This window comes from Aptenodytes patagonicus, chromosome 14, assembly GCF_965638725.1.
Source record: "Aptenodytes patagonicus chromosome 14, bAptPat1.pri.cur, whole genome shotgun sequence".
NCBI classification, from domain to species: domain Eukaryota; kingdom Metazoa; phylum Chordata; class Aves; order Sphenisciformes; family Spheniscidae; genus Aptenodytes; species Aptenodytes patagonicus.
This window is the reverse complement of record NC_134962.1, coordinates 17,921,254-17,937,740: the sequence shown is the minus strand read 5'-3', so window position 1 is coordinate 17,937,740 and position 16,487 is coordinate 17,921,254. Positions and strand designations below refer to the sequence as shown.

The window sequence follows — 16,487 nt, the reverse complement described above, 5'->3', positions numbered from 1 at the left end:
GAGCACCTCTCCTGTGAAGACAGGCTGAGAGAGTTGGGGTTGTTCAGCCTGGAGAAGAGAAGGCTCCAGAGAGACCTTACAGCAGCCTTCCAATACCTGAATGGGGCCTACAAGAAAGCTGGAGAGGGACTTTTTACAAGGGCATGTAGTGATAAGGCAAGGGATAATGGCTTTAAACTGAAAGAGGGTAGATTTAGATTAGATATAAGGAAGAAATTCTTCACTATGAGGGTGGTGAGGCACTGGAACAGGTTGCCCAGAGAAGTTGTGGATGCTGCATCCCTGGAAGTGTTCAAGGCCAGGTTGGACGGGGTTTGAGCAACCTGGTCTAGTGGAAGATGTCCTTGCACGTGGCAGGGGGGTTGGAACTAGATGATCTTTAAGGTCCCTTCCAACCCAAACCATTCTGTAAGTCTATGATTCTATGATTCTATTAAGTCTATGGGCAGCCGCTTCCACCTTCCCTGCATCTGCTTGTGTCGGACACAGCATCACATGCGGGCTGCAGCTCCCCCCTTCCCGGCGATCTGGGCAAGCGACATTTCCATGGGGTTCAAAACCATTGCAGCCGTTCCTGGGCTGCACAGAGCAGGCAGCAGAAAGAGAGCTTGCTGCGCTGGGTGCTGCCTGTAGTAGAGCTGAAACCTGGCAGCAAAGAGCACCAAGCGCAGCGTTGCTGAGGCAGAAGGACAGAGATATTTTGTTTTTGGCGGTGGCGTTGGAGAGCAGGGTTGTAGCCACGGTACAGGCTTTCTGGGGAAAAAGGAGCGCTGTCTGGGCGCAGGGCTTGGTAGTGGAGTTTCCATAATAACAAGGAAAAGATTAGAGGTGAAAAATGAACAGGTAAGTGTGGAGAGAAACAGTTGTCATAAATTCCTTTGTGTCCTACAGACATATGAATAGATCATGGAACATGTATACGTACCCTTTTTTTCCTTTACAAACACTGATGGAGCATGCAACAGAAATCTTTCCCTGGCACTCTCTCTCTCTCTCTCTCTCTCTCTCTCTAATCCCTTTCCTGCTGGTATGCCAGAGAAAGCTATTTCTGGAACGTGAAATCTAGGTCAAAAAGAAGAAGAAAATCTGAAGGGAATGATAACAGTCTTTCTCCTCAAAGGCCGTACGGGGTCAGCTCTGGCTGGTATGAGCAAAGGGGCCACAGTGGTGCTTTACTCCTCAGCTGCGGCTGCTCACACACAGGCTGAACAATGTGTCCTGTCCTGGTTTGTTTTTTCCTTTGCCTTTACACCACTACTTTTTCCCCACAAAGAAGAGAAGGCCATGACAGCTGAGAGAGGAGAGGAACAGAACTTGCCTTCCTACCCAGAGACCGGGTAATCACTGTGCGCAGAGGAGAAGGAGGAGGAGGAAAGGTGTCTGTACCCATCCCTCACAAGCCAGCGCTACGTGAGTTTCCCAGAAGCCATGGAAACTCGTCCCACAGTGAACCAGCCCTTGGGGATTTGGTCAGCACAATGCTGCTTTGTGCTGTGACACCGCACAGAGGTGTGCAGGCACCTTGTCTTTCCTTGACTAAGCACAACCATGCTCCCCCTGCAAGAGCACCAGTGCCGGGGGACTGGGCTGGGATGTGCCTTCTCCCGGGGCAGGGCAGGGTTCCCAGCACAGCAATGGTCCTGGGAGCCACCTCTCTAATTTAGTGATGAAAAGAAAAAAAAAAAGCAATACAAAGAAGACAGAAAGCAGGTTGGAGGCAGAAGGGCAGCTAGTCTGTCATGACTTTGGGGAGTATCTCTCCCAGGTAGTGCTCTCATGCCCAGCCGGGGCTTGGCAAAGCCCTGGCATATGGATGGGCACAAGATGTATGCAGCCCTGGCAGTTGTTTATGGGAGTGCTGGCGGCTCTCAAGGATGAGCCTCATGCCTGGCTCTGGCTGGGGTCACGGTTGGGCTGGCCTGAAGGGCTAGACTTTCTCAAGCTCCTTCTGCTCCAGGTGCTGTGGTTCCCGTGCTGGGCTGAGCTGGGGGCCTGCAGCCAGAGCTACCATCATGGGGTCAGCAGAAAGGGCGAACTGGAGGGTCACTGCCCTCCAGAGCTCACACACCCAGGGACATCTTAACCATTGGTGAGACAGGTCAACAGAGATAGCCCAGTCCTGGAGGAAGAGGCAGAGCTGGATTCCCTGGCCTCCCTGGAAGAGATTTGGGCAGAGGATAAGGAGCCGGGCACCTGGGCTTTCTGGGAGCAGGCAGCTGAATCCCAGGGCAGGATGCTCTGAGCAAGGGTGACATTACCAGACGGCATAGGGAGGACTGGGAAGAGCTCCAGTAGGAACTGGCTCGGTGTGAGCTTTCCCTGCTGTCACTGGTATATTGGGTGGAGGCTGGGCTGGGGTCTCTGCACTTGGGATTCTCACCTCCTTTTGCTGTGCTTTGCTCACCTCTGCTTTCCTGTTTCCCCTGGACATCAAATATTCAGCTCTGTATTGCAAGCAGTCTATTAAGCAAGCAATTCCCAGTGCTGCCTCTAATAAGAAGGAGCTGGGGCTGGGGAGCCCTTTGTAATGCTCAGGAGCCAGTGTGGCTGTCTGCTGAACGCCTGGCAATTAGATGAATAGGTTTCACTGGGGCTTTTGAGTCTCTGGCTTCCAAGGCACAAAGCTTTGTTTAAGGTTGATCAACGGCAGCTCATCATCTGTCTCGCTGGCTGTCAAATGGGAGCTAATTGCCTTGTAATGCACGAGTGACACAGGCGTTTGTGGGAGGAACTGGCTTGTCAGAGGTGTGACAGCTGTCAAGGCTCTCCCACCCAGCCGTGCTCCCCACGCAGACCCCAAGACTGGCAGCCCTCCGTGAAATGGAGCTCGCTGCACCTCCTCATGCCCTCAGCTGGTGGCTGAATCCCTTTGCTTTACAATTCAACCCCCCATGCTATCCTCAAAGAATGTGAAGCCTGTGTCAGCCACAGCATTGCTGCTGCTGGTGCCTCTTTAAGATGTGTCCCTACAGAGAAGAAACCCAATCCGCCGCTCAGGAACTGGGCACGTGATGGCAACAGTTCCTCTGGGCTGGTGCATGGATGGCAGTGCAGGAGGGTGTCCGTGGGAAGGGAACGGGCAAGGGTTCTCAGTTGTTTCACCCCAGAGCCCTGCGTGGAGCAGAGGCCATGAGCGACCATTAGACCTGCAGATGATGGTGCACCCACCTCTCTCTATTGGTGCAGACTGATACCGTCAAGCTGAGAGGTACCAATCTGCTGCTCGGGAGGCCCCTCTCGTACAACACCAACCAATTAAACCCTCAGTGATGCACATTTGCAGGGGGAACTGAGCCCAGGTGGCTGATTAAAGGAGTGACTGCCATCCAGATATGTCTCCTGCCTTCCCCATCATGCACACGCACAAACACAGATGCTCCTCTCTCCTACCATCTCCATCAAAAACGTTTCCCTCCCCAAGCCCCAGCAGCCAATGCAAAGGGCTGGAGGATGTTGTAGAAATCAGCAGATCTCTGCTGGGTCACGTCAGAGAGAGGTGGCAACCAGTCATTTTGAAAGCCCCCTTCTGTGCTATGCCTGCTGTTGCTTCCCGGTGTTAGCCTGGATTTGCTGCAGCGCTGAGCTCAGCATGGGCTGTACTGCCAGCAAGGAGCAGGGGTGGGCTTGTGGGGAGTGGGGTGAGCCAGGGTCGAAAGAGCGTGGGACAGAAGCAGAGCAGAGAGGGTGGTAGGAAGGAGGGATGGGGCTGAGCAAGCAGGTTGTCCTTCCCTGGGGTTCTCTTCCTGTTCCTGCCTCATCCTGGGGACTTTGACTGCGATGAGCCCAGAGTGCAGACCACTGAAGGGGAGACGCGAGGGCACGGGCATGTCTCTGGGTGGGAAGGCCTGGAGCTGGGCACGAAGGCTGCCAGTGCTCCCCTTCCCGTTCCCCCCTCTGCCCGCTGCTGGGACGGGGCTCCAATCTGGCTCCCACTAACAGTCCACTCCTGCGCTCCGGCAGCTTTGCCTGTGGCAGATATGCTGAGGCTGCTGTGAAACCCCCCCATAGCTCTGTGGTTCACTGCCAGAGCACATGCCAAGAGCAGCCTGCCCCGCTGGACCTGACCCCGACATCCCTGTGGGTGACAGGGCTTGCTGTCTGCCTCCACGCCGCTGGCAGCACTTTACAACCCTGGTGAGATGCCGAACTCCTCCTGCCCACTCTGGTGTCTGCCTGGCATGATGTCCAGGCACCTCCATGTCTGGGAACACCAAGGCATCACCTTTTTTAACCAGTTCCCAAAACCGTTCCCAGGTTGGGATCCCGTAGCTCCTTGTGCCCTGCATTACGGCTGAGCCTCACCTGGAGCACTGGGGCTGTCCAGGAGCTGAGAGGGACACAGGCTGCCTTGAAAAAAATGATGCAAAAGTGATGCAGATCAAGTGACTTGAAGCATCATGGAAAGGTAACAGGTTTCTCTTCTGGCAAGAGCCTGCCAACTCTCTGGAGCCTGCTCCTACCCCCCGGCACCCCGGGAGGGCCTTGCACCAGCCAAAATGCTGCAGTGAGAGCAGAGCTGCTCCCCACACTGCAGCTTCGCACAGCCGAACCTGTTGGCTCTGCTCAGGCCTTCAGGAGCCATTTGCAGAAGCAGCATCTCCAGAGCAATGCTCCTCCCTGCCACCCACAGCCCTTGCACGTGTTTTCCAGGAGAGGCGTGGACCGCTAGGGAGTGAAGCCACAGCTGCAGATCGTGCTTCGGTAAAGGCAGCCACAGGTGGAGCCTGGCTGCACCAAACATGTCCCTGGGCCAGGGCGGTGCTGGTCTCTGCAGCGGGGAGCCAGCACCAGCTCATTTTTGGATGAGACAGAAAACCATCTCTTGCATCTCTTTTCTCCTGGGCTTTCCAAGCACTGCGAGGTCTGAGCAGCCTTTGCCGTTCCTTACTGTCTTGAGCCAGTGACCCCAGCATCCTGGCAAAATTACATCGTGGGGAAAAAAAGCACTTGCCTTCCTTGCTTCCCACCTGGGTGCTGAAGGCGTGGGGCGTTCACAGGAGCCTCCTCTGGCAGCACTGCAGGTGGACATGGTGGTCCTGCCAGGGAGCACAGGCAACCCTGACCCATCCCAGAGGTGCTGGGTGCTCTGGCCATTGGGGAAGGGAGGGCTTGGCATGCAGGAGAGCCAGATCCAGCAAGACATTTGGCGAAGATACCTGCTCTGCTGCGATGCTGGGAGCTGCCTCCTGGGAGAGACGGCCCAGCTGGTGAGAAACACCAGCTGAACGGGGCTACCTGCAGCATCACCCCTACTCTGGGGGATGGAGTCAGTCCTGACTCACATCGGAGGGAGAAGCCAGGCTCTTGTCCAGTACAGTAATTACTAATCAAAAGAGAAGGGCCTGGAATGAATAATGCCCACATCCAGCGCCAGGTGGGCATCTGGAGCTGGGTATAACACTGCCGACCACTCAGTGCACTGAGGCTGCAGGGTGCTGGGCTCTGGGACTTGGGAGGGCTTGTTAGTGCCTTGAAACTCAGAGCAAGACCTGGTTTTACCCCACAACAGGGATGTTGGGGTCTCTAGTCTATGTACACCTGATGGAGAGGGGCAAATAGGACTTGATGTGTTAGACACCTACGTGGCTGCTGCAATTCTGTCTCTGGGAGAGAAAGCAGTTGGAGCCAGTCCAGCCAAAGGATGAACTCCCAGCATCTTACTGTCAGAAGATTTTGAAAGACTGGTCTCTAGGGAGCAGCCTGAGGACTAGGTGCATCAGGGTGATGCTGTCTGCCTGTTACCTCTTCTGCCCTGCCTGCAGGGGAAGGGACCGGGGTGCAAGTGCTGTGAGCCCAACACACAGCACCGCTCTGCCTCTGCATGGAGCTGGGCTGTCGCCTGGATGGCACAGGAACCGTGCTGGTGAGCCCTACGTTTGGCACACCACTGCCTGGGCTGTGCTGCTCAGGTCTGGGCTGGCTGGGGTTCTGCCCTCACTGGCCACAGCTCAGGCCCCTGGCTGGGCAGGGTCAGATCTGCCTGTGACTATGCTGGGCAAAATCACAAACCCTGTGGATCTGGAGGGGGCAAATTCACACCATTCACCTTTTCCCCCAGATCCAATCCCCCAGACCTGTTTCCAGGAGTCCTGCCCTGTGTAGGAACCTGCAAAGAAGTTCATGATGAACCCCAAAGCCTTGTCACACCTCCATCACTGAGGGACGGAGGCAGATGCTTTCTGCCCTCCCTCCTCCCGTCAGCCCCAATTTCTGCCTCTGGCTGAAGGGGCTGCAGAGATCAGGATATGCTCAGACCCTGGGAAAACTGGTGCAGAGTCCCCAGTAGACACTTTTGTTCCTGAGAGTTTCAGACAGAGGTCAAACCTGTCAACTGTAGCCTGGATTGGGATAATGAGATGCATAGTGGAAAGGAGGAGGAGGAAGATGGAAGCTATTGATAGTGTAGGGGAGCAGGGCTGCTTGCCTGTGCTGCAGGTTCCCGTTGCACCCGCAGCCCCACAGGACTTCAGGCAGAGAGGGCAGCCAGTGCTCCTGGGCAAGGTGGGCATCCTGCGGGGTGCTCCCAGCTGCAGCACTCAGGCCTGGGTTTGGCTTGACTGAGTGAAGACTTCTGAGCTCTCCCGGACCTCTGCAGGCCACATCAGCAGTGCCAGCCAGTTCCCAGCAACCAGAGCCTGTCTGCCATTTCAGTGCCTGCATCTGGAGATCCATCCCCAGCCATCCTAGCAGTGTGCCTGGCTGCTGACCTCCCTCTCTGGCACAGAGCAAGCCCCCATAAGCCCACAAAAGTCTTGGACAACCGTGGCTGGAGATACAGGCATCTGAAGCCCAGCGCCTCACATGCTTGACACCTCCCAGGTAGTCAGCAGCAGTATCCCCTGTCCCCGCTGGCCTCGCGCCCCTTCCCCTCCGCCTCCCCGTCGCACACCGCTGGCACTCACTGCTGTTTGTGGGCAGGGTCCTGCTGCCGCTGAGGCTGCCCGCCGGCGGGGGGGAGATGGAGCGGACGGAGCCCGTGTCCTCTTCCTGGGAGCAGCCCGCCTGGATGGCTCGGAGGTAGCTGTGGCTCCGGGAGCGGAAGTAGCTGGGCAGAGGCAGGTCCAGCACCTCCGCAGTGGCCGACTCGGCCTCGCTGTAGGTAGAGTCGCAGACCGCCTCGTACTGCTCCCCCAGCTCCGGCTCTGGCACCTGCACGGGAAGAGGGGCAGAGCCAGTCACTCCCTGCCTGCAGGCAGCCCTTTCCCTTCCCCTCCTGCTCCTCTCCCTGCAGCCACCCTGCCGCCGCTCCTTTGTGGTCCCGCTTATGGCAGACGAGACCGGGAGGTGCAGTGGTCAGTGCTGGTGGGGTGCAGGATGCCTGGGCTCTCTGCCGAAAGACAGAGAAGAGGGGACCCTCCTTGGAGGCCAGAGGGTCCCTGCTCGTGGAGTAGGAGAGACTTACCACCACAGTGCCTGCAAAAAAACCCCCAGTCTCTGATGGAGAGGCTGAGAGCACGTGAGGCTCAAATCCCTGTCCAGCCCCTGACAGGTCCCCCTGCCCCACCAGCACAGCTGGGAGACCCCAGCCTCAGCCGTGAGACCCTGCCGGGGCAGGCGTGCTTCTTGGTGGGGAGAGATGACCTGGCCCTACAGCAGGGTGCAGCACGGAGAGAGAAGGTGGGAAGGTGTGGGCTAGGGGGACAGCCTCCACGCTTGACCAGGGACAGGCTGCCTGGACTGGTTCTGGGTGGCACCGTTGGGAACCCATCCTAGCCCTGTCCGCAGTCAGGGACCAGGAGAGGGCTCGGCGGCAGGCCGCAGCGAGGTGTGAGCCGAGCAGGGGCAGCTTTGCTCCCTGCTTCTCCTGCTGCCCCCACATCCCTCCCACCCGTGCCCCCAGCCCTGCCCTGCTCTCCGGTAGCAGAGGCTGGTCAAACTTGGAGTCAGGAGAGGCTCACCTGGGTTAAACCAGAGCCAGCCTAAGGCAGAACATTCTGAAATACAGATGAGAGATGCTGAGATTGGCCCTGTTGCCCACTTCCATCTCTCCTGGTCCTTTCTTTGGCCTCAAAGACAGTGTTTCTGCCCAGCATTGGCATCTGAGCTCCACAAGGTTTGGCTCAAAAAGTTCATCTACTTTCCCACTAAAACTGACGGTCCCTAACCCCCTGCTGGGGCCAGGGGAACCAAGCTCTGCAGCTGCCCTGAGGTGCCCAGGTCAAGAGTTCCTCCTCCTCCTCCTCCTCCTCCTCCTCCTCCTCCTCCTCCTCCTCCTCCTCCTCCTCTTCCTGCCGCTGGCCCCGGGTGTCGGCTGACCCCACAGCCTGCCTTGCAGCCTGCCGCGGGTGTCGGGCTGACCCGAGAAAGCTCCATGAGGAAGGAAGAGGGAAACGCCAGCGGGATGGTACCTGCTCTCCATGGGTAAATATCTGAGGGATAAGTGAGGGGGTTCCAAAGATCTGGAAGAAAGAGTTGGAGAAGGTTAAAGGCTAAGAATGGGTGAGCCCCTCACACAGACAGCCATTGCACAGGGACCGAGGACGAGGGGAGCGGACGGCCCGTCCCCCGGGGCCACTACTGCTGACACTTCAGTACAAACTTCAGAGCTCATAAGATGCCAAGCAAGATGCCGCACAGGCCCCTCAGACAGTGGCACAAACATGGCACAGCAAAGCTCCACGGGACGCCTCCCAGACGGAGAAAAGCTGCTGATGCATTCAGCCGGTTGTATGCACCATATATCAATATATATACACTGGGCACACTTGGGACACACAATGCTGGGACACCCCTTGGCACACATGGGTTGCCTGTGGCTGCTGGATAAGTGCTGGTGTGGCTCCCAGTTAGCACCTCTGCAAAGCCCCCAGCATTGGCCAGCACCTCAAAACGTGGCCAGGAGCAGCAATGGGCCCCCGCAGCCTACAGAGCTGAGGTGGATGGGGAGTCTGAGTGCTCCACATCGGGGAAACTGTCCTTCACCCTGATGGGGTTGGGCTGGCCACCTTGCTGCTATCTCCTTTGTCCCTGTGCCAGGAAGAAGGCACACGGAAGCGATACTGCCTTCTCTCCATAGCAAAGCCACAGCACACACTCGGCATAAAGACAGACGCCCAACAGATACTGCACTGCCTGTGGGGAGGAATGCCTTCTCCTCCCCTCCATCCCTGGTCTGCAGAGCACATCCACCCTATGAGCTCTGCCCTGTGTGAGCTGCCCAAGATGACCCATCTTGGGAAGAATCCAGGTTCAAAATGTACCCAAGGGAAGAGGCTTGGCTCTGGGGGCTGGGTCCAGCCCTTCTACACAGGGCACAGCTCAAAGTGTGGATAAGCAGTGTTGGGGGTCACCAGCTGGCTCTCTCTGGCCACCGGTCCCCTTGGTGTGACAGGTGGAGCTGACATGCACACCCAGTGAACCCTGGACTTCCAGGTTTGCAAGGCGGACGTCAGCTGGGACAAAACCAAGCGGAGTGGACTTGTCATTCAGAGCTGGGGATGCTTCTGTGTGGGAGGACACTAGGGTCTTGCTGGACACACAAGGAAGGTGTTGGAGGTCACACAAAAGTGAGGGCAGGGGAGGAACTGCCTCTGGCACTGGATGAAAGGGCAGGTCAGGCCCACCAGAGGATCAGACCAGCACACACTGGCAGCTGTACCAGCTCCATCCTGGATCAACAGATATACAATTTGTGGGAGGCCTCTAAATCCCAACACAGCTGCAAACTGAATTCTCTCTGATTTGGAGGAAAGTGGGCAGAGTGCACGTGATGACAGCAGCCCCACGCTTGAGCGGGTGCTGTGGCAGTCGGCGTGTCCCCAGCATCACAGTGCTACCAGTCTGGGTCTGGGGCATTTGCCTGGGCAGCTCCTGGCACATCGTGGGCTGCTCAGACCCTCCAGCTCCAAGACCCTTCTGATGTCTTCATGGGGGTGCTGCACTCAGCTGCTAAATGGCAGCTTTAGACAGGGACAGAGCACAGAGTCAGCCCACCCATTGTCTTCATGCAGAGACCTGGCTTCAAACATGCATTTACACGCAAAGGACAGGAATGCGATGGTCTTGACCCCTTCTCTGTGCAATGAGACACCCAGGACATTGCTGTTGATGTACGAGGAACGAGACTGACCACAAGGAACAAGTACACCCGTGAGCAATGCCCCGTGCCCTTCCCCAAAGCTCTCCACCAAGGGCTCCAACCGCTCCGTGACAGCAGGAGAAACCAGCCATGGGGCCGGAGAGGCTGGGCTGGGACGGAGGAGGGCTCAGAGCCCCACGCACCTGGAGGGGAACGCTGGCACGCGCCTCTCACCCTCCTCCATGCTCTGGTTTGTGATGCCCATCCCGCTGTTTTAACCCCTGCCTCACGCTGCTGCCCTTGATCATTGCGCACAGACAGAGCAGAGCAGCGCAGAAGGGGCACATGCATGCATGTGTTCCCACGCAGACACGTGTGAACAGAGACGTGACGTGACAGAGGCCCAGGGCGACAGTGAAACAGCTGGGCGAAGCTTGTGGAGCCATTGCTGCCCCGGGGACCTCCACCTGTGTACAGAAAGGATGGGCCCCGCGGGGCTGAGGTAAGCACACGGGACCGCTGCAAAGGCCTCGTCCTGGCATGGGTTATTTCCTGGCCTGTGAGGCAGATGGCTTATAGCCACCCAAGCCCCACGCTGCTCCAGAGTAATCCCAAGGGCACAGGGAGTTAAACCCAGTTTGCACTGACTGCATCCCAGAGGTCGGGGTCAGGGCATGAGCCCACCCTGTGGCAAGGGGTTTGCCACCCACCATCAGCACCTCACTGGCATCCTTGGCTTTGCCCTTCCCATGGGGACCAGGAATATCCAAAGGAGACATCCCCAGCTAGCTGGCAGGACAGTCTCCCAAATTACAGGCACCTTGTTCCTGGGTCCACTGCTGCACGAGGGACGAGGTCCTCAGAGCTAAGCAGGGTTACTGTCCCCGGTGACCCGCTGCAGGGTCCCAGGCTGGATGCCACCTTTTGTACAGGTGAGGTTGGCCCAGGCTCTGTACCCACCCAGTGGGCAAGGAGCTTGCAGCAGGGGTGAACACGGTGGCTTCTGGGTGGTGACATGGTGGGACCCTACGCTCAGAGCAGCCCTGAGCTTCATCCATTGGTGTGAAGCATCGCTCTGGGCTACCATACCTGTGGCCACGGCAGAGTGACTTCAGCTGCACCAGCAGCGCTGAGAGGAGGCAAAGCTAGGGGAAGGGGAGTCTAATATGAATCAGAATTAGGGAGCTGGCCTTTATACTTTGGTAAAGCTGCTAGAGAATAGCGTGTGCAATTCCTGGAGCGCAGCCAGTGTCTTATTTTGAAGGGGGAAAAAGATGTTCCTCTCTCCCCTCAGCCGACCTCCTTTCTCACTGGGGTGTGCCACTGCAGCAGGGCTCAGTGCTCCAGCATCTCACCTGGCTGATGCAACTGGACTCGTTGACGCTGTCGGAGATCTGGTTGTATTCTTCCTCCCAGGTTGGGAACTTCGGAGGTAGGAGGATCTCGACAGAGTCCAGGCGGTCCAGGCTCCTGCCAGCAGAGAGAGAGGGTGTGAGGGGTGTCCCCATAGTGGGGGCAGCGCTGGGGCTGTGCTGGAGCTGCCGCCCTGCCAGGAGAGCCAGACCACCCCTGCCCACAGCACCCTCTGCCAGGCACAGGCACACGTGGCAGCACGGAGACAATGCTGGGCACCGAGTCCACGGCTTGGCCCCTGTTGCAGCTCCTGGAGTAGAAGGAAGCACTTCCTCACCATGCCGGCCCCTGGTTTGAGCTATGGAGTCTGGCACACGGGTGAAGGTTTGTGGGGTGCAGGGGAAGGAGAGGGGTCAAGACCTTGGGTCCTGCTGCCCCCGGGAATGCACTGCAGATGCCAGGTTAGTCCAGCTGAACCCCAGGGAGCACATGGGATCCATGCCAGCCTCCAGAGTCACAGCCCTGGTGACAGACTGGCTCTCACACCGGCTGATGCTGGGGGCTGGGTTCAGGGAAGCCAGCTCTTCCCTGCCTGGACTGGTGGTAAGCGGGTGAGAGGTGGGGTGAGAAATGACTTTTAAATGGTATTTTGTGGACTTTGCAATTGGAAACATCTGCAGGATTTTTTGGGTTTTTTTATTCGTGCAGAGGAATCCAAAAGATAATCTGGAAGAAGTTCCAGGGGACCCAAGCCTGAATGACAGTGTTGCAGGAGCAGGGCGGGTTGGTCTTTCCAGAGCACATTTTGCTTCAGGCTCTGCGAGAAGCACTGTCCCCATGCCGAGACTCAGGGCTCAACAGCAGCCTCTGCAGCAGGGGAAGAGCAGGGCTGTCACTGAGCCTGACCCAGCCAAGACCACATCTACGGTCTCTGCTGAGACCCAGGCACATGGGGGCTGGGAGGGATGTGGAAGGATGGGAGGGACGTGGGAGGAAGAGGAAGGATGTGGGAAGGATGGGCCTCCCCCATTCTTCTGTTCCACCATGAGACCCTGTGTGAAGGAGTCCTTGTCACAGATCAGGTGGGGCATGGCGGAGGACACGCCAGCCTGGGTGAGCTGTGGGAACTCTCCCTCTTGAATCCCTCAGGGTGCCGTTTCCCCCATGTCCAGCAGGGCCGTGGGTGCAGAGGTCTGTCCTTCACCAGCCTGGGGGACAGTGAAGCTGAGGGCAGGGTGCGTCCCAGCTGGGCAGGAGCCTGTGCAGCGTGTGGACCTCCAGGAAGGACTGTGGCACCTCCCGAGTCTCCATCCCGGGGCGTGATGAGCACGGGGAGTAGTCTCTTCTGCCAGGGGAGATGGAGGAGACACCCAGCCCCCAGGGGACCCACTGCTGAGCAGCCAAGGGCAATGTAGTGTCCCAAGCCCTGGGCTATTTGTTTATTGCCTTGTTTCCCTCGGCCTGAGAGGGTTTTGTCTGTGAGCTCACCACACACCCATGGTGTGAGTCAGTTGTGTCCTGGGGCAGGCAGTGTCCCTGCCAGCCTCCCTGTGCCCATCTTTTGGGCTTCACCCTGACCTACCCTCGCAGCCTGCCCATGGGAAAACTGAGTCACAAAGCAGGTAACAGTTTGGAAGGGCAGAGACTCTCTCACAGGGATGGATCGTGTCTCACTCCTCTGTGCCTCATCCTGGCTAAGGCTGCAACTGTCCTTCTCCCTGCAGTCCCTCCTGTCCCAAACCACAGGTCCGGTGCCCCTCAGCTGGTGGAGCCCAGAGATGGCCCCAGCAACTCTGGACAAGGAGACCGAGGACCTTGGTGAGGGCTGGCATGGGGCTGTGCCAGGGCACGGTGCCCCCGCTGCTGTCCCAAAGGTGTGCCAGGCTGGCAGGGGACCCCAGCGAGGCCCCGCAGCAACCAAAGTGGCCACAGCATCCAAAAAGCTCTTTGGTGAGGGGAGGAGAGGTGAGGGGGTGGTCAGCAGATGGCAGCCGTGCTCATGCTCCGGCACCGGCCTGGCTGGCGCTCCGGCCTGTCCCGTGCCCCGCACAAGCCCTGGCCAACCTGGGGCAGAGGGGATGGGCAGACCAGGATGCGATGTCCCTCACTGGAGTGCAGTGCCAAGAGCTGCAGAGCCCCCTCCTTCCCAGGCAGGATCCTTCCCTCCAGCAAATCTCCTGCTGGGGACCAAGCACTCGCAGCAATGGCCGCATCCAGCCCAGCCCTGCCCAGACCCCTCCTCTCCCATGTAGCTGCATCCACGGCTCGTCCAGCTCTGCCCCTCCTGCTCAAACACCCTGCTCTGACGTAGCCCCTTCCTCAAAGCTGCCTGTCTGTGGGCTCCAGCTGGATCCCAGCAGCCCAGGTGAGGTCATACGCTGATGGACATGACCTGAATGGACAATAAGCCCAAGATAGGAAGAACCTCAGTCTCTCAATTTGGGTATTTTGCATCAGAGAGCCCTGGACCCAACTCTGCTCCCCCTGAAGTGGATGTGAAGGCAGGGAACAGGGATGGATTCAGAGCATGCATTTCCAGGGCGCCCTGCAGTTAATTTTGTCACCATTTCTCAGCAGAAAGCAGCATCTGGTCTGCAATCTGAAGCCACCATGAGGGGTCTCCACACTGCCTGCTGCACCCTCACTTCCTTCTGGCTCTGTCTGCTGAACATCAGCATTTCATCCGCGGTGGCTGCTGCCTCCTCCTGCCCCTCTGTGCTGCTCACATCCTCCTGAGCGGCAGCATCTGAAACACTGACAGCCTGTTACAGCCCCTGGGTGCCTTGTCCCGGGAAGAGGAGCAGCTGTTAAGGACACCGCACAGCATCACCTCCGGTCAGGTGGTCCACACAGACCCCATCCTGCAAGGACCAGCCTCTTGCCCAGCAAGCTTTTGCTGTGTTCCCCTTGCTCTGCTGTCTATCTGGCTCAAGCCACTGTGGGTCTTCCTCCCTCAATACCTGGTCGCAGACCTCTTAGCTCATCTCTCCTGGCCTCAGGATATTACCCAGCCTAGTGTGCCAACAGGGCACTTGCTGGCTGGTCCCAGAGTCCCTGGGACACCTGTGGAGCAAAGCAGATGGCACAGCCCCAGCAGCCTGTGGGCTACCTGCCAAGTGTCCTCAGCCATGCTGGCTGAGCATCTTCCATGTCTAAATAGCATCATGGGCTTGGGATCGCTGCCCTCCCTCGAAGGAGCAGATGCTTAGAGAGGAAGTTCACACAGCTCCATCAAAGCAGTGCCCTCCCCATCACTGAGGGGACAGGGACCTGGAGCAGGCTCCTAACACCAGGGCTATTTGGAGTCACCAGGATGGAAAGCTCTCTCCATTCCTTTGCCGCATCTTCTCCTGTCCTGCTTGTCTACTCATCTGCCTGCCCCGTGGGCAGTCTGAGCTGGTGTGCAGGAGCCCTGCTGGGCTCTGATCACCACATGGGATCTCCATGTGGGTGCTGCTGGCTAGACCCCCAGGACTGCTTCTGGGGTGGCCCTTGGAGACCCGTGCAGAGCTCCCGGAGGAGCTCCAGTGTTACCTTTGGGTGGTGCTCTGCTCACTCAGGGACTGTTGGGTGGCCTTGAGGTAACTCTGCCTCCGAGCTGCAGTTTTCGGGGATGGTTTGGGGCTGGTTTCTGAGTCTTCACTGTCATCATCCCCCATGGCTTTGATGTAACTCCCGCTCCGCATGCGCCGGCACGGGATCTCGCTGTCTTTGTCCCGAGACAGCGTGTTGTTCCACTCCCCCTGAGGCACCTGCAAGAGTAAGGGGAGCATGAGCAGATGTGAGGGATGGCACCTCTGGGATCAACGGAATCATGGGGACTTGGGGAGATTGGTGGCAAGGACAACTGTGGGACCCTCAGCTGGAGTGTAGTGGGAATGGGCAATGCAATTCCTTTCCAACCCTCCCTTACCAGTTCATGCCAGGCAGCCTTGCGTTTGATTGCCTCTGTTTTAGCACATCTACTCACAGCCATTCACCCCACCGCCACTGCAGACCACCTTCACACTGGACCATGCTTACACAGTCGATACAAGCTGTACAATGCCAGACATAATGGGGAGGGAAGAGTCTCACCAGATTTGCGCTGGGCATTGGAACAGGAGTGGCACACACTTGTTCAACACAAAGCCCACATTCATTTAAGGTAAAGTGCGATACTGTTCAAGCCAAAGCAATCAAGAGCTGTTGTAGACCAGGATCTGTGGATCAGAGCCCAGACCTTCACTAGGTCCAACACCCTTTAAGGTTTCTTAGTGGCTGAAATTCATGTCTGAAGCCAAGCCAGGCCCTCACAAGTTCCTCTAGAGCAGCTTGGGCATGTAGACCTTGTGCTGGCCTCTCTACACAGAGATGAGTAGTACCTTGTGCAAGAAAAGCACTTCTAACTTCACCGAGATGACAAGTCTGCAATTAATTTAAAGCAGACATGGTCTCTTGTTCCCTCATTAGAGATGGGCGAGCTGATGTTTCCACTAGAGGCCTGAAGCACTGAGTAACTGAAGTAACCAACACCATTGCCTGCCTGTCCTGTGAAGGGTTTGTGTAGGTGATTGGAGGCACAGCCAAGGTGCTCGGCCAGCAGCAGAGCCAGATGTCAGCCCAGGACAGATCAGGACAACAGCCACACGTAGGACAGGCCAGGAGAAAGATGGGGCAATCTGAGTTGCCAGGAGCAAGCCTGGGTTTCATGGCTAACTTGGTTTGTAGCTGGCCTTTGATCCGCCCTTAAGCTGAGGAGACGTGGTCAAGGAGAAGCAAGGGCAGATATGAGGAATGCAGCAATGTGCAAACCATGCAGACACCAGCACAGCCCAAGGCCCCCCAGTCTGCTGTGGGAAGCAGGCTGGTTGGGGAGCGCCATGGGGAGCAGCAAAGGGTCTTGCGCTGAGCGTAGCTCGTGCTGCCGAGAGCATCCACATTGACTCTGCTGGATGGAGCTGTTGGATTTGCCCAGCTCCCCAGGGGGCTGTGGGATTAATCAGCCAGTGTTTATATAGTGCTTTGGGGATGCAGAGCTGTGTTGCAGCCAACTGTGATGAGCCAGAGCCGTTAAGCGCTGCATGGTTCCTGTTCCCCTCCTTGTTCACAGCAGGCATGTTCTGTGGGAGCCAGA

At 57.6% G+C, this 16,487-nt stretch overlaps 1 protein-coding gene across 7 annotated transcripts in view; it reads right to left on the bottom strand.

Annotated features, from left to right (window-relative positions):
- The window catches only part of DLGAP4 (DLG associated protein 4), a 179,938-nt gene that overhangs the window by 50,086 nt on the left and 113,365 nt on the right, over positions 1-16,487 (bottom strand). For 6 of the 7 annotated variants that reach the window (XM_076352238.1, XM_076352242.1, XM_076352241.1 and 3 more), the window contains 4 exons: positions 14,906-15,123; positions 11,374-11,488; positions 8,349-8,399; positions 6,903-7,149 (listed from right to left, as the gene is read on the bottom strand). In XM_076352238.1, the coding sequence (XP_076208353.1) occupies positions 6,903-7,149; positions 8,349-8,399; positions 11,374-11,488; positions 14,906-15,123 (631 nt within the window). The remainder of the gene's footprint in view (positions 1-6,902; positions 7,150-8,348; positions 8,400-11,373; positions 11,489-14,905; positions 15,124-16,487) is intronic. The other variant, XM_076352240.1, reaches the window with a different exon arrangement.